The following is a 21,931-nucleotide window of genomic DNA, read 5'->3' on the forward strand; positions in this document are numbered from 1 at the left end:
AGGTCGTTGCTTCCTATACGACAGCGTACAAGAACACAGAAATCGGCATTAAAATTTCAGACATTAAAATATCCAATCCAGTCCTGTTATATATATATAGAAATAAAATAAAATGTCTGTGGAAAATGACGAACCCCAAGGAAATCAAAATGGCGAAGGACACGCAGGTAAGATGCTGATGATCAGGTACCACGTGCACCCACAGAGGATGACCTACAGGATTAAATTGTATATTACAGGCGTACAGCCTTCAAACATCGGAAAGTAAAACCAAAGCAATGGAATTACAAGCAAAACACTGGAGAAGACTTAAAATCGTGATAAATAATAATTAATAGAAGAAGTATCTTCATTTATTTGCTTGGGAATGAAATATCTTATAAATTAAATCCGGACCTGAACACTAGATTGTGCAAATACAATAAATTTAATGGGGTGATATAAAGACGTTTCAGGAACAAAATTAATATAGATACTTTGTTCAGATCGCACAATTTTCTACCTAAAGCGACAGTACAATTTGCCAGCGAAACATGGATCTTAAGAACGGAAGACAAAAGACGATCAGAATCTTCGCACGTGAGATTTCTCAGACCCTGTAATAGGAGTTACCCGAAGGGACAGATCAACAAATGAGGAAATAAAGAACCAAATAAGACCACGGATATTGTAAGTGACGTACAGAATTGTCAATTAAATTGATAACAACTTGAGACGACGGTGAAAAAACAGATGCCCTAAGAAGGCACTTACATATAAACGAATAGGAGCGAGGGACATAGGAAGACCAAGAAGTAGACGGAAGGGCCAGTTTCAACGTTCCTAACTCGGAACGGGTTTGATAGCACCCGATGCATGTCAAGGAAGAAGAAAAAGAAGAATGATTCTTGTCCACCATCATCATAATTTCGGATGTGCATAACCTACGCATCAACGCTGTATAGTTCGAGCTGCAGAAAAGACGTCATTGAATAAATTATAAATAAATAACCTATGCAGTTGAATAAGCATTATTACATAAACTAAGAAGGACGTATGCTTCACCTACTGACACAATAAGTAAATGTTTGTAGGTTCAAGAGATTGTTACACGTCGAGTGATGAGGTGAAGTAATTAATTACTAGATGTACATTTCAGCATTACCTAATACGTACTAAGAGCGTATTAATTTTTTAAATGTTACTTGCACATACTAAAATGTAAAAGAACCTTAAGGGAAGGGACATTTGGGGAGACCTAGACGTAGATGGGAGGATAATATTAAGCGGGATCTAGTCGAAGGAGATTGGATTTTGTTGGCCCAGGACAGGGACCGGTGGAGGGCTTTGGTTTATTCGGTGATGAACCTTCTGGTTCACTAAGCCATGCAGTTAGTTATTTATACTAAAATGTGTTATATGCAGATGATGTAATATCAGCCAGAAATAGGGGGGCACTGAATCTGCTTACATGGAATTTGAAACGACAGCCAGGAGGTTGGGACTAGAAATCAGTAAAGCCAAATCCAAATAAATGGTAACGGCAAGAAACAAAAGGGATAAGAACTTCTCCTTATAGCAGATAACCTTTTGAAGCAGTTGAGAGTTTTAACTATCTGGCCTCAGTAATGACAGATAATAATAATGTTGAAACAGACATAACTAATAGAATTAAGTCAGCCAATAGATGGTACAGGATCTATTTACACTCCTTAAAAGCAAAAATATAAGTAGAAAGGCCAAACTGAGAATGTACAAAACTATTATGAGACCTGTACAGCATTTCATGGAAGGCATTTAAAAATTGCTTATTCTCCTCAGGCTTTTATCAAAAATAAAGACGCAAGGCCCTGGCCCCCCCACCCCCCCGATGTTTCCATCATTTTGCTTGCATTGTTTACTATTAACTTTAATCAAGTCACAACAATTCCAGTAACGCGCGCAGTTGCGAATAAAACAGTGCAACAGAAAACAGCATTGCTGCTTTCGAAACAGGAATTAAATTGTTCTCGTTTCCAGTATTACATCAATAAACAAATATTAGTGACGAAAAATGGATTCAGTACTAAAATCATGTGATTGTCAAGACAGTGGTTAAGGAGTAGGTACAATTATTACATTAACTCAACACATTAAACACAACAAATTACTTAAATATTAATATTCATTATTAAGGTGATTGACATTTTATGAGAGCCCTTATCAAATTGAACTGGCTTGGCTAAAGGAAATGCTAGAATTAAACAATATCTGAAACTTTAATAAATTTTGCTGTGCCACAAAGAATTCAGCATAATAAATATCTTAAATCTAAGTCTATGGTGCAGAGTTCTTGAGGTGCTAATAGACACTCGCCTAGTTAAGAAATCCCTCTCCTTTTATGGAACCAGAATTTTCATTACCATTTTCAAAATGGCTTGCCACTGGACCCTGTCCTGAGTCAGATGAATCCAGCAGACCTCCTTTTGCCTCTTCCCTTAAGAGCCATTATAATTAATGTTATCCCCCTTCAAACACCCAAGTCTTCCAAGTAACACTATAATTCTGAATATGAATCTTTACGTGAGGGTTAGTGTTATTTATTATTGGTAAAATTGTTTTCTTTTTGGCCTTTGTCATTCAAGTAAATTATAAATAAAATCACAGATTTGGAAGGCAAAGATGGAAGCATAATCAAGCTTCTGAAGCGTTGTGATTCTATTTTTAATTTAGACAATGCGCAAAGTGCATAAAAACATGTTTTACAGGTTATGTAACGCATCACTGTCAGAAATCTTCAGACTTGTGTTATTTACACTTAGAAAAAATTCACCATAGGTCATTGCAAATGTTGCTTTAGGTCAGACAGACCTTACATGTGCCATGTACATTACTTGTGTGTAAACACAGATGTGACTCATAGAACTATAAAACATTTTCAGTAAATTCATCCTTTGCACGGGAATGTTGTCATACATGATATTCTTAAAATGTTATTAAGGATAAGGATAGCTCAGAATAAGTCATTAAAGAAAAGTCGTTCACACAAAGAGGTTGTCAGAAGAATTAAGCAATTCACGTTGTAACAAGAATGCTGACTGAACGTTATGAAATAGGGCAAGAAACAAAGGGACTGTTAAACTGCACAATTTGTAATCACATTAATTTGTGTGTTAAGATGTTGGGAATGGTGATGTAGAAATAACAATGGACTGTAGATGGACACAAATTGGAAAATGTGAAAGGGGGACAGCAAATGCATGGTGTTCATAAAATGATCATGGAAGAGAATTTGAGAAAACCCCAATAACAAGAAGATCTGTGGCATATTAGTATAAAAGTATGGACATCAAAATATATAAAATAACCCTAAAGGATAATTCTGCCATCACAACTTACGGAATCAACATTTGTTGGTTTAATTGGGGAGATGGAAGTGAATTGGGTCTTTTTCTTAACCCATGACCATATACATATAATACAACAAAATGTAGCAGTTTAATGTTCTGGTTATATGTACACATAGTACTTACATTGACAGCTCTGATAGTGTTGATACAGTATATATAACAAAGGGTTCCGTGGCAGCTTGCCTATTGGGCCACTTGAGGCAGTATCCCACTCAAAATATTAACTGAAATATCATAATTTATGTATGTTGGCGGTGTATACATTCATATATATGTGTGACTATAATATGATGCATCATTCACAGAATGTGTTTGCAATTCAGTGTTTGCTATATCCCAAAATGTGAAAAACGTCACTTTCAATTCCAAATTTGTAGTCATATTGTTGGTGTTTGGCCTGCAGGTTCTGCTAGTAGGGAGCTAGTTAGTTTTACTACATTATATTTCCTAAAATCATCAAGAATATGAAGTTTAATATTAGAAATAAACAATGCAAGCTTAATCATTCCCCAGATGAAACCGAAGCTCATCTGAATAATACATAATAGTTCAGTCCATATGATATGAAAACATATTTCACCATTTCATTGATCATATGCTTAAAGCTGTTTAAGGAAATAATCGGTGTTCATGTTGAGAATGACACAAGACTCAAACAGCAGTTGGTACTGCTAAAGCAGTGGCACATATGCACATATGCTTACCATTTGGCTATAAAGAGTTAATATTACGCATGAAAACAGACGTATTTTGTACTCGTTGAAATGTGTGAATCTGAATTTTCGTTAGTAATAACAATAGTTTTGGACTTCGTTTGCAGAGAAAATACTGGACCATTTTGGTGTGTGACAGAACTTTATCGAATATCTCATTACCTGTAAGATTCCATAACACGGAGTTAAGTAGTTGCAGTAGATATGCAAATAGAATGTGTTGCTACCCTGCAGCATAACTTAGGATACTATGTTTATCGGAGTATTTTTCGTGTGTTTGTTACTGAAAGTCCGAATGACAGCATATCACTGTTCTTACCTGCATACCGTATCGATGGTGTTGCTAGATAAAATGCCTTCTAACCAAACTGTCGTTAAGCTCTAGTTTTGTATTCAGTACATCTCTGGTCAAACCATGGTCAATATTGGTTACATTGCCCTGACTGAAGGGTTTTGTGGCTTATCCAGTTGGTAATGAATGCAAATCTTCTGTAATTTAGGAATTACTTAACGCATATTTGTCATACGTGAACACAGTTTGCTTCTGTCGCGATTGAGAATAATAAATTCTGAAGGATATGATAGGAAGTGGTCATGGCCAATTTCAAGGCTAATTTCAGCAGTTTTCTTTGATTAAGGATTGCAAAGGTTATTGATGCGTCTCATATAGCCACTCCTGTCCAACTCCCATCCTCAACTTCCTGGGTTGCAACCTGTTTAACAAAAAATAAACTGGGGTCCATGTCACAGTGGGATGTTTTATCTGCAATGGTGCATATGCCATTTAGAAGCCTGTCCAGGAGGCTAAAAGGTGGCAGCCCCACCACGGGACTTAAAAAGTGTCAGGCTAGAAACCTGTCCCGGGATATACAATTTCTTTCAATCCTCAAATGACAAATAAAGGACAGATCAAACAATGACAGACCATAGCATGAACAAGGTAAAACACCTGTGGAAGAAAGAGAACTTCCGTAGCTTTGCAACTGGCAGTGTATGAAGTTTAAATTATAAAGAACATGAATTAGACTCCATTTTAAATTAAAGTAATACCAAAATTGTAGCTATCACAGAAACAAAGACAACATCATAAAGAACTACTGAATCACAGAGTTATATATTCAGGTGTAGACAGAAACATCTGTGCTCAAGCAAGAGTAACAATATGGTGTCACAAGTCAGTAAAAAAATCAAATTCTCCATTATAAATTCTACAATGAAAGAATATTAGAAATCAGAATCAAATTTAATATATGAAAATTAACACTACATGCCCTGTATGCCCCAGAAGAAGGGAGAGAAGATGAGAGTGAGAATTTTTACAAACAATTAAAAGATATAATTAGTAAAGTAAAGTAAACAAAAATGATTACATACTACTAGCAAGCGACCTTAATACTAGAATAGGAAACACCCCAAAAGATAATGTAACTGGATAATTTGGAGAATTTCCAAATAGGAATAGTCAGAAACCAGTAGATTTTTCGTAATATAACAATATGAGAATTATGAACTCTTTTTACAGACAAAGAAATTCATAAGTACACTTGCTTTGCAAGAAATTCACGAACCGTTAGAATTACTTCATAACAAATGTAAAAGGAGCAAAACTATTTCTCAATGTTAGAACATACATAGGACACTAAATCGGCTCTGATCATTATTTAGGCAAAGCTTAGCTTAGATTCCCACCTAAATGATTTTCGATCAGAAAAATAACAGAAATGAAAGAAAGAGAATTCTTTTATAAAGTTAAATTATTAAATGATCACAGAATAGAATGGTTGTATCATAAAACAATCAACACACAAATTGGAAATATTCTTATAAGCAATGATGGAATGCTGCTTATGAAAGTTTAGGCAAATATAGAAAATGCATTCCAAAAAGAGACTACATAAATGGGATGAAGAAATCAAATAATAATATTGAAGAAAAATTGGCATATAATGGATGGTTAAACACACAAAAATCAGAAGACTGCATAGAATATAAAAGTTTAAAAGCTACTGCAAGAAAAGAAGTTCAACAAAGACGTAGCATTGGGATACTTTTATTTCATACCTTGATACAGATCTAAATACAGTAAGAACATGTGCTTTCAAAATTCTGAATTACATGAAAAAGACATAAAAGAATCTGTTAATATAACATGCTGCTCTAACGAACGATTCTGCAAAATATATAGTACATTACTAACTAACAAATTGAAAATTTTTGCAAACAGTTTACTCTTGAATATCGGAATTGTTTTAGGAAAGGTAGAACATGTATTAATGGTATATTTACTTTGAAATTGCTAATAGAATGAACATAGGAATTTAATTTAGAAACACGTATGGCCTTTTTAGATAACAAAAAAACCATTTGATATCGTAAACAGACCCTCATTGTTCAAAATACTTCAAGAGAAAAACATCCCAAATCTATTACCACAAAACATAATGGAAATCTACAAAACCAATGAAATAAAGGTAAAACTAAATAGTAAAATCACAGACATGTGCTTTCTGATGGGATGTGAACAAGGATTTAAATACATCAGTGGCTTCTGGATCACTGGCCAAACTATATGCCCTTTTCGTCTTCTCAAATACTGGATCTTCTGTGTCACTCCCTATTTGTCTCTTAGTGGGTAAAGAAAATTTCATACCAGTAATGCAAGAAAAATAACATTTACAATGAAAATCTGCATGTGTTTAACTCAAGTTCTAAAAAGCAGTAAGCAAACTCTTCAACCAATTTCCTTCTAAATAACCCTTCACAAGCTGGTTTATAACATACATGTGACACACAGTGTATTCAGTCTTATAGACAGTTTACCAAAGTTTTAGAGGAATGTAACCACCTATAAGAATGCATGGTGTTACATTGTAGATGATGTGAATTCACAATGATTAATTACATTATTGCCACTTCCCAAAATCATCCAATATAATATCAAGTACACTTTAAACTAACAACTACATAAAACTCTAGAAATGTAGTTAGATGCCATCAACATACAATTCAGTTTATTGTCACGCTTCAGCAACAACTTTGGATGTGATTTCTCATTTTGTAATTTTGATTTCTGTCTTATTTCCTCTCCACTAACAAACGAACTGGTTTCTTTTTCACAATCATGGACTCTGCTTGACAGATCTGATGACTTATTTGTAATGTTCTGACTATTATTCGATGTTTCTGTTGATGAAGTTGTTTTATTACCTTGCCCTTCGTATTGTGATCTTTCAGCTTTTAAGTGGGCCTGGCAAGCCTCAAGCCTTGTGCTATTCACTTCCAAATCCTCAGGCGCTGGATTCAGAATTATAATGTCATCCTCTGAGAACGTTTGCGGCACTGTATTAAAATGTAAAATATTAAAAAAATTAGCTCTCTGCGATATATAAAAATATTTACATTCGGTAGGTAAAACCAAGTCTTAATACACCACCCCCAAAATGATAATTAAAACTGCCGCCAAGAAAACAAAACTTTACATTAATATGTAGAAGCAAAATATAAAGTTGTTCCCTTACCTTGAATATGTGTAAACATGGAAGTAAGGCACATGAACACTAGATGGAGAAAAGTGAACAGCTTCACACTCTGGCCACTTCATTCCTTGGGGAAAGAGCTCCCAGTTCCCACTACATAAAAGACTGGGGTAGCCAGTCCAATTGTAGTGGCAAGGAGAAAATCTGAAGCTGTCTTGCCAAATGCCATTCATTAGCATGTGCTCTTCTATAGTTTGTACCGGTAATGTCTCATTCTACAACATATTCACAGAAGAAATAAATAGATTTCTAGGACAGGGATATTACAGAAGTGTATCAAATGCAATATAACAAAGAACAAAGTAATGCTTATGCACCTGACAGTACAGCTAATGCACTAACACTACTGAAGCCAAACTCAACGAGACATTTTTGTGTGTTCTTTATAATGGATAAAAGATTGTGCTCTAGTTGCCTTAAAGTTATTTCATGTTCTGTCCTACAAGAAAGAAAAATAACATTTGGTATTAATGATACCAGAATACAGTCTGACTTATTTCACTGAGATTGAACACAAATTTCAATATTTTATGGCAAGTCCTGTCTAACACACTACATTTTTTTTATTCAGCTGTTCACGTAACTCTGTGATGTTATGAAACCTCAGGCAATGTTCATTACCACATTCACAAAAGCCCAGAATTAACCCATATCTTAAGTCAGGTACTTCGTCACTCTTGCATTCTCAAAGAAGAGAAATTCTCAACCTTTCCACGTTATAACGATTTTTGAACACAAGGAAAGCTTAGCTACAGCCTAAACTGATTCCCATAAATTTTTCTACATTATTCTGCTAGAATTGCAGAACAGCTTTTGGACAAAAATGTACCAGTCAGTGTACATAAAAATGAATAAGGAAGGTTTAATGAATTGTTCTCGGGCTACCAGCCTTGTAAGTTGCTTTAATGGAGAAAAAAACCTTACACTGTTGGTAGCCCAAGAATTCATTATACTTAGTCGCCGTGAAAGCTTCGGATCCTACACGGAAGGTATAGTCTCAATATGTAATTAACCAGTAAGGCACAGGCTGATCTACTACAAGTTCATAACAATGGTTCATTCATTATACTAATATTATGTCAGACATTGTCCACTGTCTGATATGCATGAGGTATACACATTTCAAGAGTTGGCTTTACTCTTGTCTTCAGTTGATGGCTTTCTTTATACAGACAGATTATGTTTTGTTAGTTAAATTCTCATTTTATATTCATTCGCAACGTGTGCAGTGATAGCACAACAAATGCATATACAATTAATTTGAATTACCAAAATGAATAACAAACTTCTCTGATCACTGTCCTCCAGGAAAGTGGTATCTTCCTTTCCTAACAGAGGCGTAATGATTGTACGGTTTCTCAACGTCGCCATATAAAGTATGAATATTGCTAATACAATTTTTCACGAATAAGATTGTATTAATACATTCATAAAAGTGACCACTGTGAACAGGTGGGTGAAAACAATGCCATAAATAAAAAAAATACTGTTGTAATAATTTAAACCATTTAATAAATAAATAAAATTGTATAAATAAAACAAATAAATGTACATATCACCAATATCACAAGTAGTCCTGCATAACACTCCACATAAGTACGCATCTTGAACATTTATGTAAGTTACTAGACAGTTCACAATAACAACAAATTATTTGTCCACTCAACAACAGGATTTCAATAGATACATTATAATTTGTGTGACCAAATTTCATCATTTAATTCCCTTAAACATGCTCGGAGCAGCCTTAGAGTCTCTTACCTCTTTCTTCTTCTTGGCAGGATGAGGAGCAAAACATTTCCACAATCTTAAAGTTTCATCTGCACCAGCAGACAACACTGTGCTTCCATCTGGAGACATAGCCAGTTGCAATATCCGTGCTGTGTGTCCAGTTAATTCAGCAACCTGAAATTAATTCAAGACTTGATTTAATTAACTTAATCAATGCTCTAATTTTACTGATAAAAGTACGCAAGGACCAGTTCTCCAGCTTTGGGGTTTGGCAATAAACTCTTGCAGTAAAAATACAAACTGACTCTGCCCGCAGAAGGTGGTACTAGTATTCGTATTGTGTTAGTGTTTTGTTTGGACGACAAGATCCTGTCTGACATTTAGATGAAAAATATTTTATGGAAATACTTTATAAATTTGTATGGGGACCACAGAAGTTATTTACGTCTGTGGTCCATGTACAAATTTAAAATATTCACCCAGTGCAATGATCAAAATAAAAGAGTTTCAATCCAAATTAATAGGCATTTAAGGATCATAATTCTTATGTTAAATAGTAAAATCCTGAACTACTAGATTAATGGCAGCAGAGAAGTGATTTTTAAGAAGCAAAGACTGAAATACTAAAAGAGATAGGTAAAAAATTAAAAAATGAGAAAGAATCTAACAAAGAACAGAATGAGATGGTATGGGCAATGGCTTATTAAGAATGAATAATAGACAAATCCCAAAGAAGGCTTTGAACATGAAAGTGAAAGGAAAATGTTCATAATGGAGGCTGTGATAAAGATGGGAATGATAGGTTAAGAAACACAACAGAGACAGAAGAAAGGTCAAGAGGAAGAAGCATAGGACTTGTGGGTGGAGACCAAATTGAGAGGCCAGGAAAACCACCCCATTTTCTTCTTTCATTCCCTCAAGCACGGCAGAGTAAAGGTGATGGGAACAATATCAAAATAAACATAAATTACAAAGTTTTCCATGACAGTATTGGAAAAACATTTTCTCAGATTTCAGATTCTCATGGGATGGGTTGTTAGTGCCATGTACTGCAGCATAAGTACGTATACTGACTTATGATTTATGATGAAGCAAATAGAGAGTAGGGGAAGAAGATTTTGGTTACAAAATATTTGTTAATGGGTGCCTGACTGGGCATCAGAAACATCATGTTCTTCGTGCTAAACACTAAGTCAGACAGAAAGACAATGAACAATTATATATGTATAATTTTAAAATACATGAAAATATCCTGAGTGAACATTCGTAGACATCTCCCAATACAAACCATTCAGAAATAACCAATTCATTTTCAATCGCTTCTCTATTAACATTTCATCTCATTAAAATTATGATCATTTACCTTTGTCATTGATGGATATTTCCAGATAATTAGTTGATTATTTGCATAACCATGACCTGAGATGAGTTCTCTGTATGTAGCTGACCACTGAAGACTGCATACCTGTAAGAAATTTTTTCAGTGTAAATATTTCAGTGGATTCAAGGAAGTAACAAAATACATGTAGTACTCTTCCACTAAATAACCCAGTCCAAGGAGACAAATGAGCAACAGATTTAAAAATTTAAGACAATTATGAACTAAGAGGATGAAAAAATGTTTAACACACACATAAAGACTTTTCATTCATAAACCTTCCCTTAGTGATAATAATGTCTAACAAACAGAAGACAGTAGTTGAATATGAAGGTAATGGCCATTTTATTACAAGCTTCAACAAGATAATCATGCAGTAGTTAGGGAACAGTCCACACATTTGAGATGTTTGTAAATTGACAAACACAAGTCACGTTACATATTTGTTATAAAATCTTCTCAAATGACCAGACATGTCAATGTGGAGTGAAAAATCAATGTTTCAGATACTAGATCCATCGTCACTATCAGTGTCTCTGAAATGCTGGTTTTTGACACAACACCAAGATGGCTGCCTACATTTTTAAATAAAACAATAATTATTCACTTAATAACTACGTGCCAAATTTAACTTCCTACATTTAACAGTGCATCAGCCTAAGCAGTTATGTACTTTCTATAGTCATGGCAGTCAAGGGGTCTTAAATACTGTAAATATCCAGGTTTAACCTGAGACTTAGCGTCGATGGTGTTGAAACAACAACCAGTACAGTAGGGCCCCGCTTTTCGGTGCTCCGCTTTACGGCGATTCGCTAATACAGCGCTCAACACCTGAGTCAGAGAAGTGCGTCCGGCGCCATTTTCTCGTCGCTGATTCAATCTGTTTACAGCTTTTGTGCGCTCCGCCTCTCTATGTATTTCTGGCAATTTTTCAGTTATTACAAACTGTATCTTTATATAATATTTTTGTGTTAATACAGTGTAATTACAATGGTATAAAAGGGTAGTAGTGATAAAAAGAGGAGTCGTAAGCCTCTTACTTTAAATATCAAGTTAGAGATGATTAAACTTCGTGAACAAGGAATGTCTATGGCCGAGATAGGACGTAAGCTAGGCCTAGCTCGCCAAACTGTTATTGCCATCGTGAACGCTAAGGAGAAAAGGTTAAATTAAATTAAAAGTGCCACACCAATGAACTCTAAAGTCATAAGAAAAAGAGATAGCCTTATTGCCTACATGGAAAAACTTTTAGTTGTGTGGATTGAAGATCAAACCAGCCACAATGTGTGTACTACTGATATTCATTTTACTTTCATATCGTTTTCTTAGGCCTAGAGCTATTGTGCACTTACTATATGATAGTGTAAACATCTTATTAGGCTTTGATATGCATTTGCAAGTGAAAAAAGGCAAAGATCCGCTGTACGGCGATTTTCGCTTTATGGCGGGGGTCTGGTCCCTAACCCGCCATTTAAGAGGTGCCCTACTGTATTGCAGTTCCAAAAGCGAATGCATCTGTCACCTGTTCCACCACCGCTTGCCAATATGCTAGGCTGCCATGGGCACCATGCCAATGCCTTCACAGCTGCTTGATGTGCACTACAAATAAACACTGGAAATTACAACACAGCAGGAAAATAAGCATCTCTCTATTGGAATGGATTATCACAATTTTTGCAGTGCAATTCTACTAAACTGAAAACGTGTTTGTCATTCCCTTGTGAAAATCATTTTTGTGTCTAAAGCAATGATCATGGAGATCGAGACGGTCCCTGAAACACTGATGATTTTTAACCAACTGATGTGACTGACAGTCCAAGAATGTTTGACTAAAATATAATCAAGTTAGCAATACTAGAACAGTTTCAAGATCCAATATATGTCTACAATCACATTTTATTATTTTCATGGAATTAATATGATAGAATACAACGTCCACTCATCTCACAAATACGAAACTACATCATCAAGTATCCACTTACCTGAGAGAGTATAAAGGTTGGGGTTGTGAGTAAGCTCGTCCTGCAACAACTCGCCAAATGTACAGCATATTGTCATTTCCACCACTAGCTAGGTATCTGCCATCTGGAGATCACTTTAGTCCACAAACCTGAAAACAGTGAAGTTAACACACCTAATATAAATGACGTTATGACCGTGGAAGTTTTCTCAAGAGACTGCATGCATGTCAATACTTTAATCTAAAACCAGAGGTTAAAGAGAGATGGGAGGGGGAAAATGCACATTTGTCAACGTGACATAGGATTTTAGTAACACTTATCTGAAACAGAGCCTTTTTATAGTGGTCTGAAATCAGGTTTTGCAGCTTCACTTTAACTGCAAGGAAGATGGAGAGTCTCGGCTGATAGGAAACAAGGAGCTAGAGAGAATTTGGGTAAGAAGAGAGATTATACGTGGCCCTTTTAGGGCTCTTTTCAATAGGCCTGGACAATTTCCATCTTCCTTCTTCATTCCTGGTCTCTGGCTGGACAATCACCATGGCCCGGTCCCTTTCCTAACCCTATATAAACCAACCACTTCCCAACACTTCTCACTTCAGCCTTTGGGTAGGAGACAGTATGTTCCTCTGAAACACTGGTAACTGCCTACAAGCTCACTCTGTCACAGCCCACGATTAAATATGTAGGGGCCTGTCTCTATCAAAACGATACTCATTAGGAAGTTAGAAGGAGACCAAATACTGGAAATACGTGCTCCTTTTCAGTTCACAGTGTTTTGTCTTCCGGTCTGATTTATAAAAACCTAAAGTTTAAAATATACAATACAATAATTTTTCCTGTTTTGTATAGGTGTGAACATGGTATATCACTCTGAGGGATGAACATAGATTGCAGATGTTTGAGAATAGGGAGTTGAGGAGGATATTTGGGCCTAGGAGAGAAGACGAAGGGGCATGGAGAAATCTGCATAATGGTGAGCTTAATAATTTGTTTTCCCCCCAATCTCTTCAGGGTGATTAATTCAAGAAGAATGAGATGGGTGGGGAATGTGGCACGCATTGATGGGGCAAATGGTGTTCATTGGTTATTGATTGGGAAGCCTGAGAGGAAGGTCCACTAAGGATACCTAGACATACATGGGAGGATAATCTCAGGCAGGATCTTTGGGAGATAGGAGTTGAAGGAGACTGGATTTTGTTTCCCCAGAACAGTGTCCGGCGAAGGGCTTTGGTTAATTCGGTGATGAACCTTCGCGTTCCGTAAGCCATCTAGTCATTTAGTTAGTTGGACTAGCCCCTTGCTCTATCCTCCTTAGCATCCAGTGTTGCCCTTTCTGTAAACCACTTGTTAACTGATGTAGTTTCCGCAAAGTAAGAACCAGGCTTATTTATCTAATATATTTCATATCTGTTATAGTAAACAGCATGTTAATGGTGTATGAATTGCATAACAGCAATAATTTATGAAACTCTAATAGAGCTATAGGTATTACTTCTGAGTTCATCCCCTCTAATTGAAAGACCTTGTGACATTTGTTTACACTTTTTCAATTAAGAATCACTACATAAAGATTTTGTCCTCCTGTAAACTATGCAGTCTTAAACAAGGAGTAGTGCCAGACAGAGTGTGGTCCATGTAGCCTATGTGACCCTGTAAGTAAACCCAACAAAAGATAAGGTGGATTTAACTTTACCTTTGTGTGGCAGTTGAAGATTTTACACAGCCCATAATCACAGACTGCGATGTGGCCGCGTGCATCAATCAGTATATTTTCTGGTTTCAAGTCCCGGTGTATGACACTGATCTGAAAGGTATGCTGCTTTTTAATGTGGCAGTACTACTATTTTGCATTTCTGCCTTATATCGCTTTAACTAAGAAGTCATATATACTGTTATTGTTGTTTACCACAGAAAATAAAAATGACATTGAATAGAATATAAAAGTTATAGCCTCACATTCACATAAGTAGTTTAATGCGGACAAGTGAAGTGAAATCTGCCTACCTGATGCAGGTATTCTACAGCCAGGACTATCTCTGCTACGTAGAGTCTTGCTGCAGTCTCTGTAAACTTGCCCCAGTAACAGAGCAAATGGTACAAGTCTCCACCAGGATAATAGTCTGGAAAAATAATAATGTATTATTGTTACTGTAAGGACACTTCATGATACTAGGGGTCAGTGAATACTACTGCGTTATCTGTTGAATTTGACAACTGTGTTACTGCAATTTGATCCTCTGCAGAAGACTGGAAACTGAAAGATTGTTTACAAAGAAGCAGCAGATTTGTTCGTCAGTGGGGATGGAGCACAATCTGTAGACGGTCCTGTTGTACATCTCTTTGTGAGACAAAACCCACAGCCCATGCAGGACACTGCACTCGATGTTTGAGAAGCAAATAAATAATACGCTGACCCTTCTTCTTCCGGTCCACATGAAGGTTACTCCTTGTGCTACCCATTCTAAAATGATTCAGTTGTTATTGAAACTTATTTTACTGCTATGTACACTATAGGCTACTATAAACAGTTATAAATTCTGAATAAACATGATTCCTCACACAAAACATGAGTGATAGGACAGTGTGTTAACAACACAGCACGCAACACGTGTTGACTGAATCATTCAAACTGATGTACACTCAGTACACCAGACCATCTTGCTCAGCAGGAGGATTTGCCATATCATACATATTGTCTGTCTAAAGTAATAACTATCTCAAACTTGAAGGCATCCTGAATGTGGTCCTAAAAATATTAAACGATACGAAGAACACTCCCTCTGTTGCAGGTACTGACAGTGATCATTGAATTAAAAAGAGAAACTAAGAAATGCAAAAAATATGAGGGATGCGCATCTCTGCAGGTGGGCACTTGTGTATGAAGGTCAAGCTAGTTCTTCACTCAGATAGACTGTACATATATCAGTTAACTTTCATTGGATTCACAAATTAGACTAACTACAGGATGTGGAATAAGGGACATACAGATAGATGTGTACATATTAAAATATCAATTAGGTTTCATGGAAGATAGAGGTTTAATAACAATTTTAAGATGTTGCACTAAAAGCACTGTTATGCAGAAGATAGGCCTAAGCTAATGTTGATTTATAGGCCTAAGTACAGCAAATTTGTCCTTATCCGTAATACTTTTGACACTAATTGACAGACTTTTGATGGTTTTGATTCCAGCAGAGTACGCATATTCTGAAAACATGGAATGCTAGGAATTTAAGTTTGAACCTGGTTCTTATTCTTTGTGTTATCAGGGTGATGTACCTCTGCAACTATGTAAATTTTACAGTATTACTTGGCACTACAACGCACTGACACTTCTGTTGTAAAATTGTTCAATTTGCTTCTCAACCATCCTGGAATCAGGAATTGTTTTTCAAGTACTCACCAAGTGCGAGACACATCTTTGACTTTGTGTTGAATGCGTAACAGAGTGCTACCAAGAATGGAAATTGGGAGCAGAGTTGGTGGATGCAGCACTCCGATTGGTATTTTTCTCGGTCGCCTTCAACGGGGATGTCCATGATTTTCATCGCATATGTCGTGTTGTTATCCATGCCGCAGTTCTTCCACGCCTTATACACCTTTCTAAAACCTGTAACAGTACACGGTTATGATTCTTGTTGCTTTCTGCTAAATAGTGGTCTCAGGTATTTGTAGACTGTCCCTTTATAAAGATCATTATTGTTTATAAACGTTTTGTGTAATATCAAACATTAGTGTAATTGTGTGCATTTAGTGCTAACATTATGAATTTGTGGGTCTTTATCTGTACCAAGATAAAGACACAATGGTTAATAATGGTTACCATTTGTCAGTCAACTTTTTCCAGGTAACATTCAAGAAAATAGTCAGCAATGAGAAACAGAATGATATTGTTGGCAAAATGTGTTTTTGGTTTAATTTAAGCATAAAAGAATTTTGAGTTGTTTCCAACTGTTCTCAACCACACCATGACGTCTTGAAGCAAGAAAATATTTCGGATGCTTCATTTTGCTCAAACATTATTAATAAAGATTTGATTCAGGGTTTGTGAAGGTTGTGGTTAGATATATCTATTGATCATAATCACATGTCTGCATACAGTAACAGCTACAACACAGGCTTAAATCTATTATGTTTTGCAGTGACACATTTCATGCTTCCAGATCAGCTGTTGGTGCTACTGTTCTACTGCTGTAGCTAGTACTACTTCTACTATTTTGCCCATTTATCTAGAGGATTACAGATAATCAGGCCTATATTTATCAGCAGAGATAGGCACGACTAATTTGGCAAGTGCTAACGGAAATTTATACCTCCTTCCCCTAGAAGTCTCAGTGGTTCGAAGTCTCTCAGTTCTGTTGCGTAAGGCCGTGAATTGTTGGCTGTAACAATGTATTAAAATTACAGGCATGTTCTAAGGCATCCTACCCATACAGCATGATTTAAATAATTTCCGTAGTACGCCACATATTATAATTTGCCCATTGAATGGACCGTCCATCATAATTGAAGAGGAATGTCACCACAGATGGTGGTGACCTTCCTGATGTATTAAATTACAGTCTGTGGGACTTGTGTAGTAGGCAATTGTTTAAATAAGTGATCTGAAGTTTAGTTGTCTCTAAAATCAGCCTGTAATTTAAATTGAAGTTTATAATACTAGTCTATATTGTGCCGTATATATTGGCATTTCCACTTCCTAAGAACTGCTCGGGTAGTCCTAATGATAGTTATTATTTCTGATGGTTTCTAAAAATTATACATTGACCGGCATTAGTCTCAGGAAACAAGGCATTGACAAGATGTCAAATACACATAAGATATGACTGTTTTGTGTTTACTCACAATTTTTTGTGCAATAACAGATTCATATGAAGAACTTATAAAATACGGTGCAGCAATTAGTATTTGGACGGCTTAATTATAGGTTCAGTTATAACTTAAATGCCAAGCATGGTCTGCTGTCAGAATGTAAAGTGTAATTGTGAGGTAAGTGGTCAGAACTCAGGTCTCATACTGACAGGAGCATATAATTCATGTACTTGCTGAGTGTTCGAACCAGTTAGGAGATGATTTTAATATTATCTTCCTATATGTAATGCTGTATATAGTGCAGTCTGGTCAATAATATTTAGTGTGTATATTCATTTCCTAATTCAGGGACGCTGGGTTTACAACTTCATGGTCGTTGGTGTGGTACCATCCAATAATAACATTTTCAGTAGCATAATGTGGTCATGTTCTCCACTGCAGGAGATTATGATCATTCTTAAATAAAAAGTATTGTGCCCACTTGGAAAATATTTGATATCATTGCCACTATAAGTTGCAGCCTACAGTTGGAAGATTAATCAAGAGTAATAACAACACCTGCATATGGGAAGCTGTGGTCAGCCATTTCCAGTCATCTCAGAGGCTCAAAACATATTTCCCTAAAATCCATCGTAATGTTGCCATGCCACCTCCCCCACGTCAATGAAGTGGCCAGTTACAATAAATATTCTTTCAAACACAGTACATGCATGCCTTGTGATTATTGAAATGCCCATCTTCCTTCCTTTTATAATCGTAAGAGTAACATGAGCTGCACATAACCAGCGAAATTTGGTGCTATAGTGTAATAATTGTTAACTGAAATCTTCATTTAACAATATTTTCCTTAGCAGTTTGTTTACAGACATTTGCAATTAACCATTATTCTCGTAACAGATTAACGCATTAGAAATTAAAGATAAGAAATATGAAAACATTACTCCATTCTTCCACACTTTCACAGTTTGTTGACACTTTGTCAGAAGACGGCATTCTAAAATTTCCATGCAAGAAATAGCATGATCATGAACTTAAAAGCAGGAATATAAATATTGTCATCTATGCTACACTGTATGAGCATCTGACACTTCCTTTACATAAACCACAAATTAAGATATAAATAGATGATAAAATCTATTAGCTCAGATATGTACCAATTGCATATGTTGTCTTGGCATCAGGAGCAAAACTGTCTAGTATCAAACATTTTACTGCTTGTCTTTTATGAGCCAAATATCCCCCTTGTTAACAGCAAGCAACACAAAATGATAAGATGTTTGGTCACGTACCTGGGGGTCTGTCTTCCGTGAAGTCCTTGTCCCAGTTCTTGAGACTGTTGTCGTCCCAGTTTTCTGTGGCACAGTCCCAGTCTTCCACATTTTTGTCGTACCAGGCATAAAGTTCGTCCCTGTCCCAGTCAGAGACAGGTTTGTTGTTCCAGTTGTGAAAGTCTCTGTCCCAGTATTTGTCACAGTTTTTCTCGTAGTCATCCCCATGGTTGACGGGGCGCCCCTTGTCTTGGTCCAATTCAGTGCTTTTACAATACTGGAAAGAGAGGATATGACAGGCAAATTAGTCACTGTCTGGTTGTCAAATTGACAAAACTACAAAACTCCTCATACACATTACAAAAGTAACAGTTAATCTGAAATCAGTCCAGTCTATACCAACACATCACATACAAGATGTGTTTTAATGTTTCCCTCTCAGCTGTGCTACGTCTCATGAGTGTTCTTCCATCTACAGAGCATTTATAATCTCTCCTGTGTGTGCTGTATGTCCTGCCCATCTCATCTTGCATGGTGTATCATTCATATACTACCTGATGAGTGTACTTTATGCAGCTCGTTAATTTTCAGTTTCTGCAGGCCCTCACCCCCGTAATTTAAAATGTTCTCTTTAACACACTATCGTTAGACACCCTCAACTTAGAATACGTGTAGCAGCATCCCAGATGACAAGTGCCTTCTCAGTCGTCTTTCCTTGATGTGAGAGATCGAGTATAAAGTTTCAGTTTTTGTGTTTTTTTAGCTTTACATTTCTTGATAGATTGCAGTCTGTAAGATAAAATATTCTGAACTGCACAGTAGCAAGTATTCCCAGAATTGCTCTTAGCCGCGCCATTTGTAGTGATAATATCATTAAATGTCTGGTGCAGGGACCTGAATGGTTGGTAGCTGCTCATGGTGACAATAAATTCCCTGCATCCACAGAATCTGATATTCATTGCCTTTTTCGTAGAAATCCATCCCTGGGACCTATCTTAAAATAGTTGAACCTGTATCAAAAGTAATAATAGCAGGTCTACATTAAGTCGACTTTATAAAGCCCATTGTAAATGTTACACTGAACTGGCCTTCAAAGGATTTGCTTTAATTTCAAATACTAAAACCAATGAAATAAAATATAATCCTTTAAGTACATATTTTTTATTTAATTTTTCAATTTGCAAATGTCAGGATATTCGGTCTCTGGGAACAGATGTGAATCTAGGACTCTCTAAATATGAAGCAGGAGTGCTAAGTAAACACTTGCCAGCTACAATATGTGAACCCTAAATTGTCAGTAAACATGACTTTAATGAGTTGAGTGTTTTGACTTCGCAGAAGATGGTCGGTGTAGTGTACATTAATGGGAGACCAACTTCTGCCCCATTGTTTCTGCAAGGGTATGGAAACTAGATGCTTAATATTCTCTCTTGAGGTACATTTCTGATGGACCCTACCGTCTGAGCATTCCATGTGAATGTGAAATGGAAGTTGTATGATATTCCGTACAAAATATCCAGCCACTGTATCCTATCCTCCTGTGCAAGATCAATCCAATCCTCATCCTCACACACTGTCTATTTTAATATTAATCAAATCCAACTAAGTCTCCCAAGTGTGCTACATTCACCACCCATTTCATCAGTGTAATAGCATTTGTTAAATACTACAATTTATATTGCTCATTGTTAATCATTTCCCCTCCTGTTATTGCTTTTTGAGTGGACTGTCTGCTGATGGAGTAAACTGTAATAGTTGCAGGTGTATTGTCAAACATTACATTGAAACACTTTATTAAACTGAACTTTGAGGCTGACAAATAGGACGGAAAGTAACTAAACTTGAGCCTCTTCTGCCTAACAAAATTTGCACATTACAACCTGCGGTGCCAAGCTATACATCTTGAAAACAATTTTTTAAGCTACTTTCCTTTCAGAATAGTAATGCCAGCTACGAAATCAACATACACTGTGTGTATTTTTTGTCCTTTAAGCATTTCAAGCACCGATCGATTTTAAAAAAAATTGGTGTAATGCCACTTGTCTTCTTCCACACACTAGGACCACTTCATATGGAGATCCGAAATATCACACTGTGATATAATTTTGGAGAGAAAAGCCCGCAATTTCTGAAATCCTATATTTGTAGAATTTGTTGTAGCGAATGGTGTCTGCGTAAAATCTGCATTTGGTGTGAATATGATAACTAGCAAAACCACTGCAAACTGGAAACATACATGTAAAGTTTGCCTGGTGATATGCTTAGGACAAAAATATTCCTATAAATTCTACATGCAGTAATATTTCTTGGTAAACATTTATAATATGGCAATGATGCAGAACTGTGTATGAATGATTTGAAGCCATGTCAGTAGCTGAAAATACGCACTTTTGTAGTTTTGCAGTCTTATCTCGAATTCTGATCCGAACAAGGATTATATATTATTCTATCACTTGTATTTTATGTTGTGTTGGAACAGGCATTCACATTACCCACGAAAGAAAATAAATATGTTGTTGGAGCCAGAGAAGAGTAGAGTAGAGTTTGTTTACATTCCATAGATCCTTTTAGGACTCAACCAAAGGATGTAGAACATGTCATTTCATACAATATACATACACTTCAGAACTTTCAAAACAAGTACAAGAACGTATTTCACATATCAATGTACATAAATTTCAGATTCTGCAATACAAGTACGAAAAATTATTTTACAAATTAATATACATAAACCTCAGAATTTTAAATATAAATACAAAACTTGCTTTGATATACGTAGATTATGGATATAAAGCTTAAACATTTTCAGCAGAGATGAAATCATCTACAGAATAGAAGGAGTAAGGAGGTAATCTTTCAATGCAGGCTTGAATACCTTTATATCATAATTTAGACTTTTAATTGTTGGTGGAAGATTATTAAACAACTTGATACCTGTATAGTACACTCCTTTCTGATATTTAGTAAAGTTAGCATTTGGCACATATAGATAATGTTTACGTCTTGTATTTAAATTATGTACATCTGTATTTCTTTTAAATTTACTCATGTTTTCCACCACAAAAGGCTGTTCACTGTAGATTACCTACCCAACTCCGCAAAAATACTGTGCGCCAGTTAGATTTAATGGTCCACATGAAGGAATGAGCATTGTCCTTTCTGTG

At 36.0% G+C, this 21,931-nt stretch overlaps 2 protein-coding genes across 3 annotated transcripts; both read right to left on the minus strand.

The window, feature by feature from the left end:
* Window positions 1-6,115: 6,115 nt before the first annotated feature.
* On the minus strand, window positions 6,116-10,807 carry LOC147874749 (uncharacterized). The gene is made up of 4 exons (XM_087343222.1): window positions 10,712-10,807; window positions 9,379-9,522; window positions 7,600-7,832; window positions 6,116-7,420 (listed from the first exon to the last, which is right to left on the minus strand). The coding sequence occupies exons 1-4, from the start codon at window positions 10,718-10,720 to the stop codon at window positions 7,396-7,398; spliced, it is 411 nt and encodes a 136-aa protein (XP_087199348.1). The 5' UTR covers window positions 10,721-10,807; the 3' UTR covers window positions 6,116-7,395.
* A 1,405-nt stretch (window positions 10,808-12,212) lies between these two features.
* Window positions 12,213-21,927, minus strand: LOC147874750 (uncharacterized). 2 transcript variants are annotated; one of them, XM_087343220.1, is made up of 8 exons: window positions 21,857-21,927; window positions 18,789-19,044; window positions 17,001-17,069; window positions 16,091-16,297; window positions 14,692-14,807; window positions 14,381-14,491; window positions 12,709-12,836; window positions 12,213-12,325 (listed from the first exon to the last, which is right to left on the minus strand). In XM_087343220.1, the coding sequence occupies exons 1-7, from the start codon at window positions 21,902-21,904 to the stop codon at window positions 12,819-12,821; spliced, it is 825 nt and encodes a 274-aa protein (XP_087199346.1). In that variant the 5' UTR covers window positions 21,905-21,927; the 3' UTR covers window positions 12,213-12,325; window positions 12,709-12,818. The 2 variants fall into 2 exon arrangements, with proteins under 2 accessions (XP_087199346.1, XP_087199347.1); XM_087343221.1 differs by lacking the exon at window positions 17,001-17,069.
* Between the last annotated feature and the right edge of the window lie 4 nt (window positions 21,928-21,931).

The sequence above is a fragment of the Zootermopsis nevadensis genome, unplaced genomic scaffold (assembly GCF_977971745.1).
Source record: "Zootermopsis nevadensis isolate Lab colony 2312 unplaced genomic scaffold, Znev_1.0 Znev_ptg000005l, whole genome shotgun sequence".
Classification (NCBI taxonomy): domain Eukaryota; kingdom Metazoa; phylum Arthropoda; class Insecta; order Blattodea; family Termopsidae; genus Zootermopsis; species Zootermopsis nevadensis.

Bases quoted from the DNA above. Each gene is read 5' to 3' on its own strand.
- LOC147874749 (XM_087343222.1), bottom strand. The intron at 7,833-9,378 runs GTAAGAGACTCT...AATATGTTGTAG, and splicing joins CTGCCAAGAAGAAGAAAGAG to AATGAGACATTACCGGTACA. The intron at 7,421-7,599 runs GTAAGGGAACAA...ATTTTAATACAG, and splicing joins CATGTTTACACATATTCAAG to TGCCGCAAACGTTCTCAGAG.
- LOC147874750 (XM_087343220.1), bottom strand. From the start codon at position 21,904: ATGTGGACCATTAAATCTAACTGGCGCACAGTATTTTTGCGGAGTTGG. The intron at 17,070-18,788 runs GTACGTGACCAA...ACATTGTTACAG, and splicing joins CACGGAAGACAGACCCCCAG to CCAACAATTCACGGCCTTAC. The intron at 14,808-16,090 runs GTGAGTACTTGA...TTATTTTTCCAG, and splicing joins AAAGATGTGTCTCGCACTTG to ACTATTATCCTGGTGGAGAC.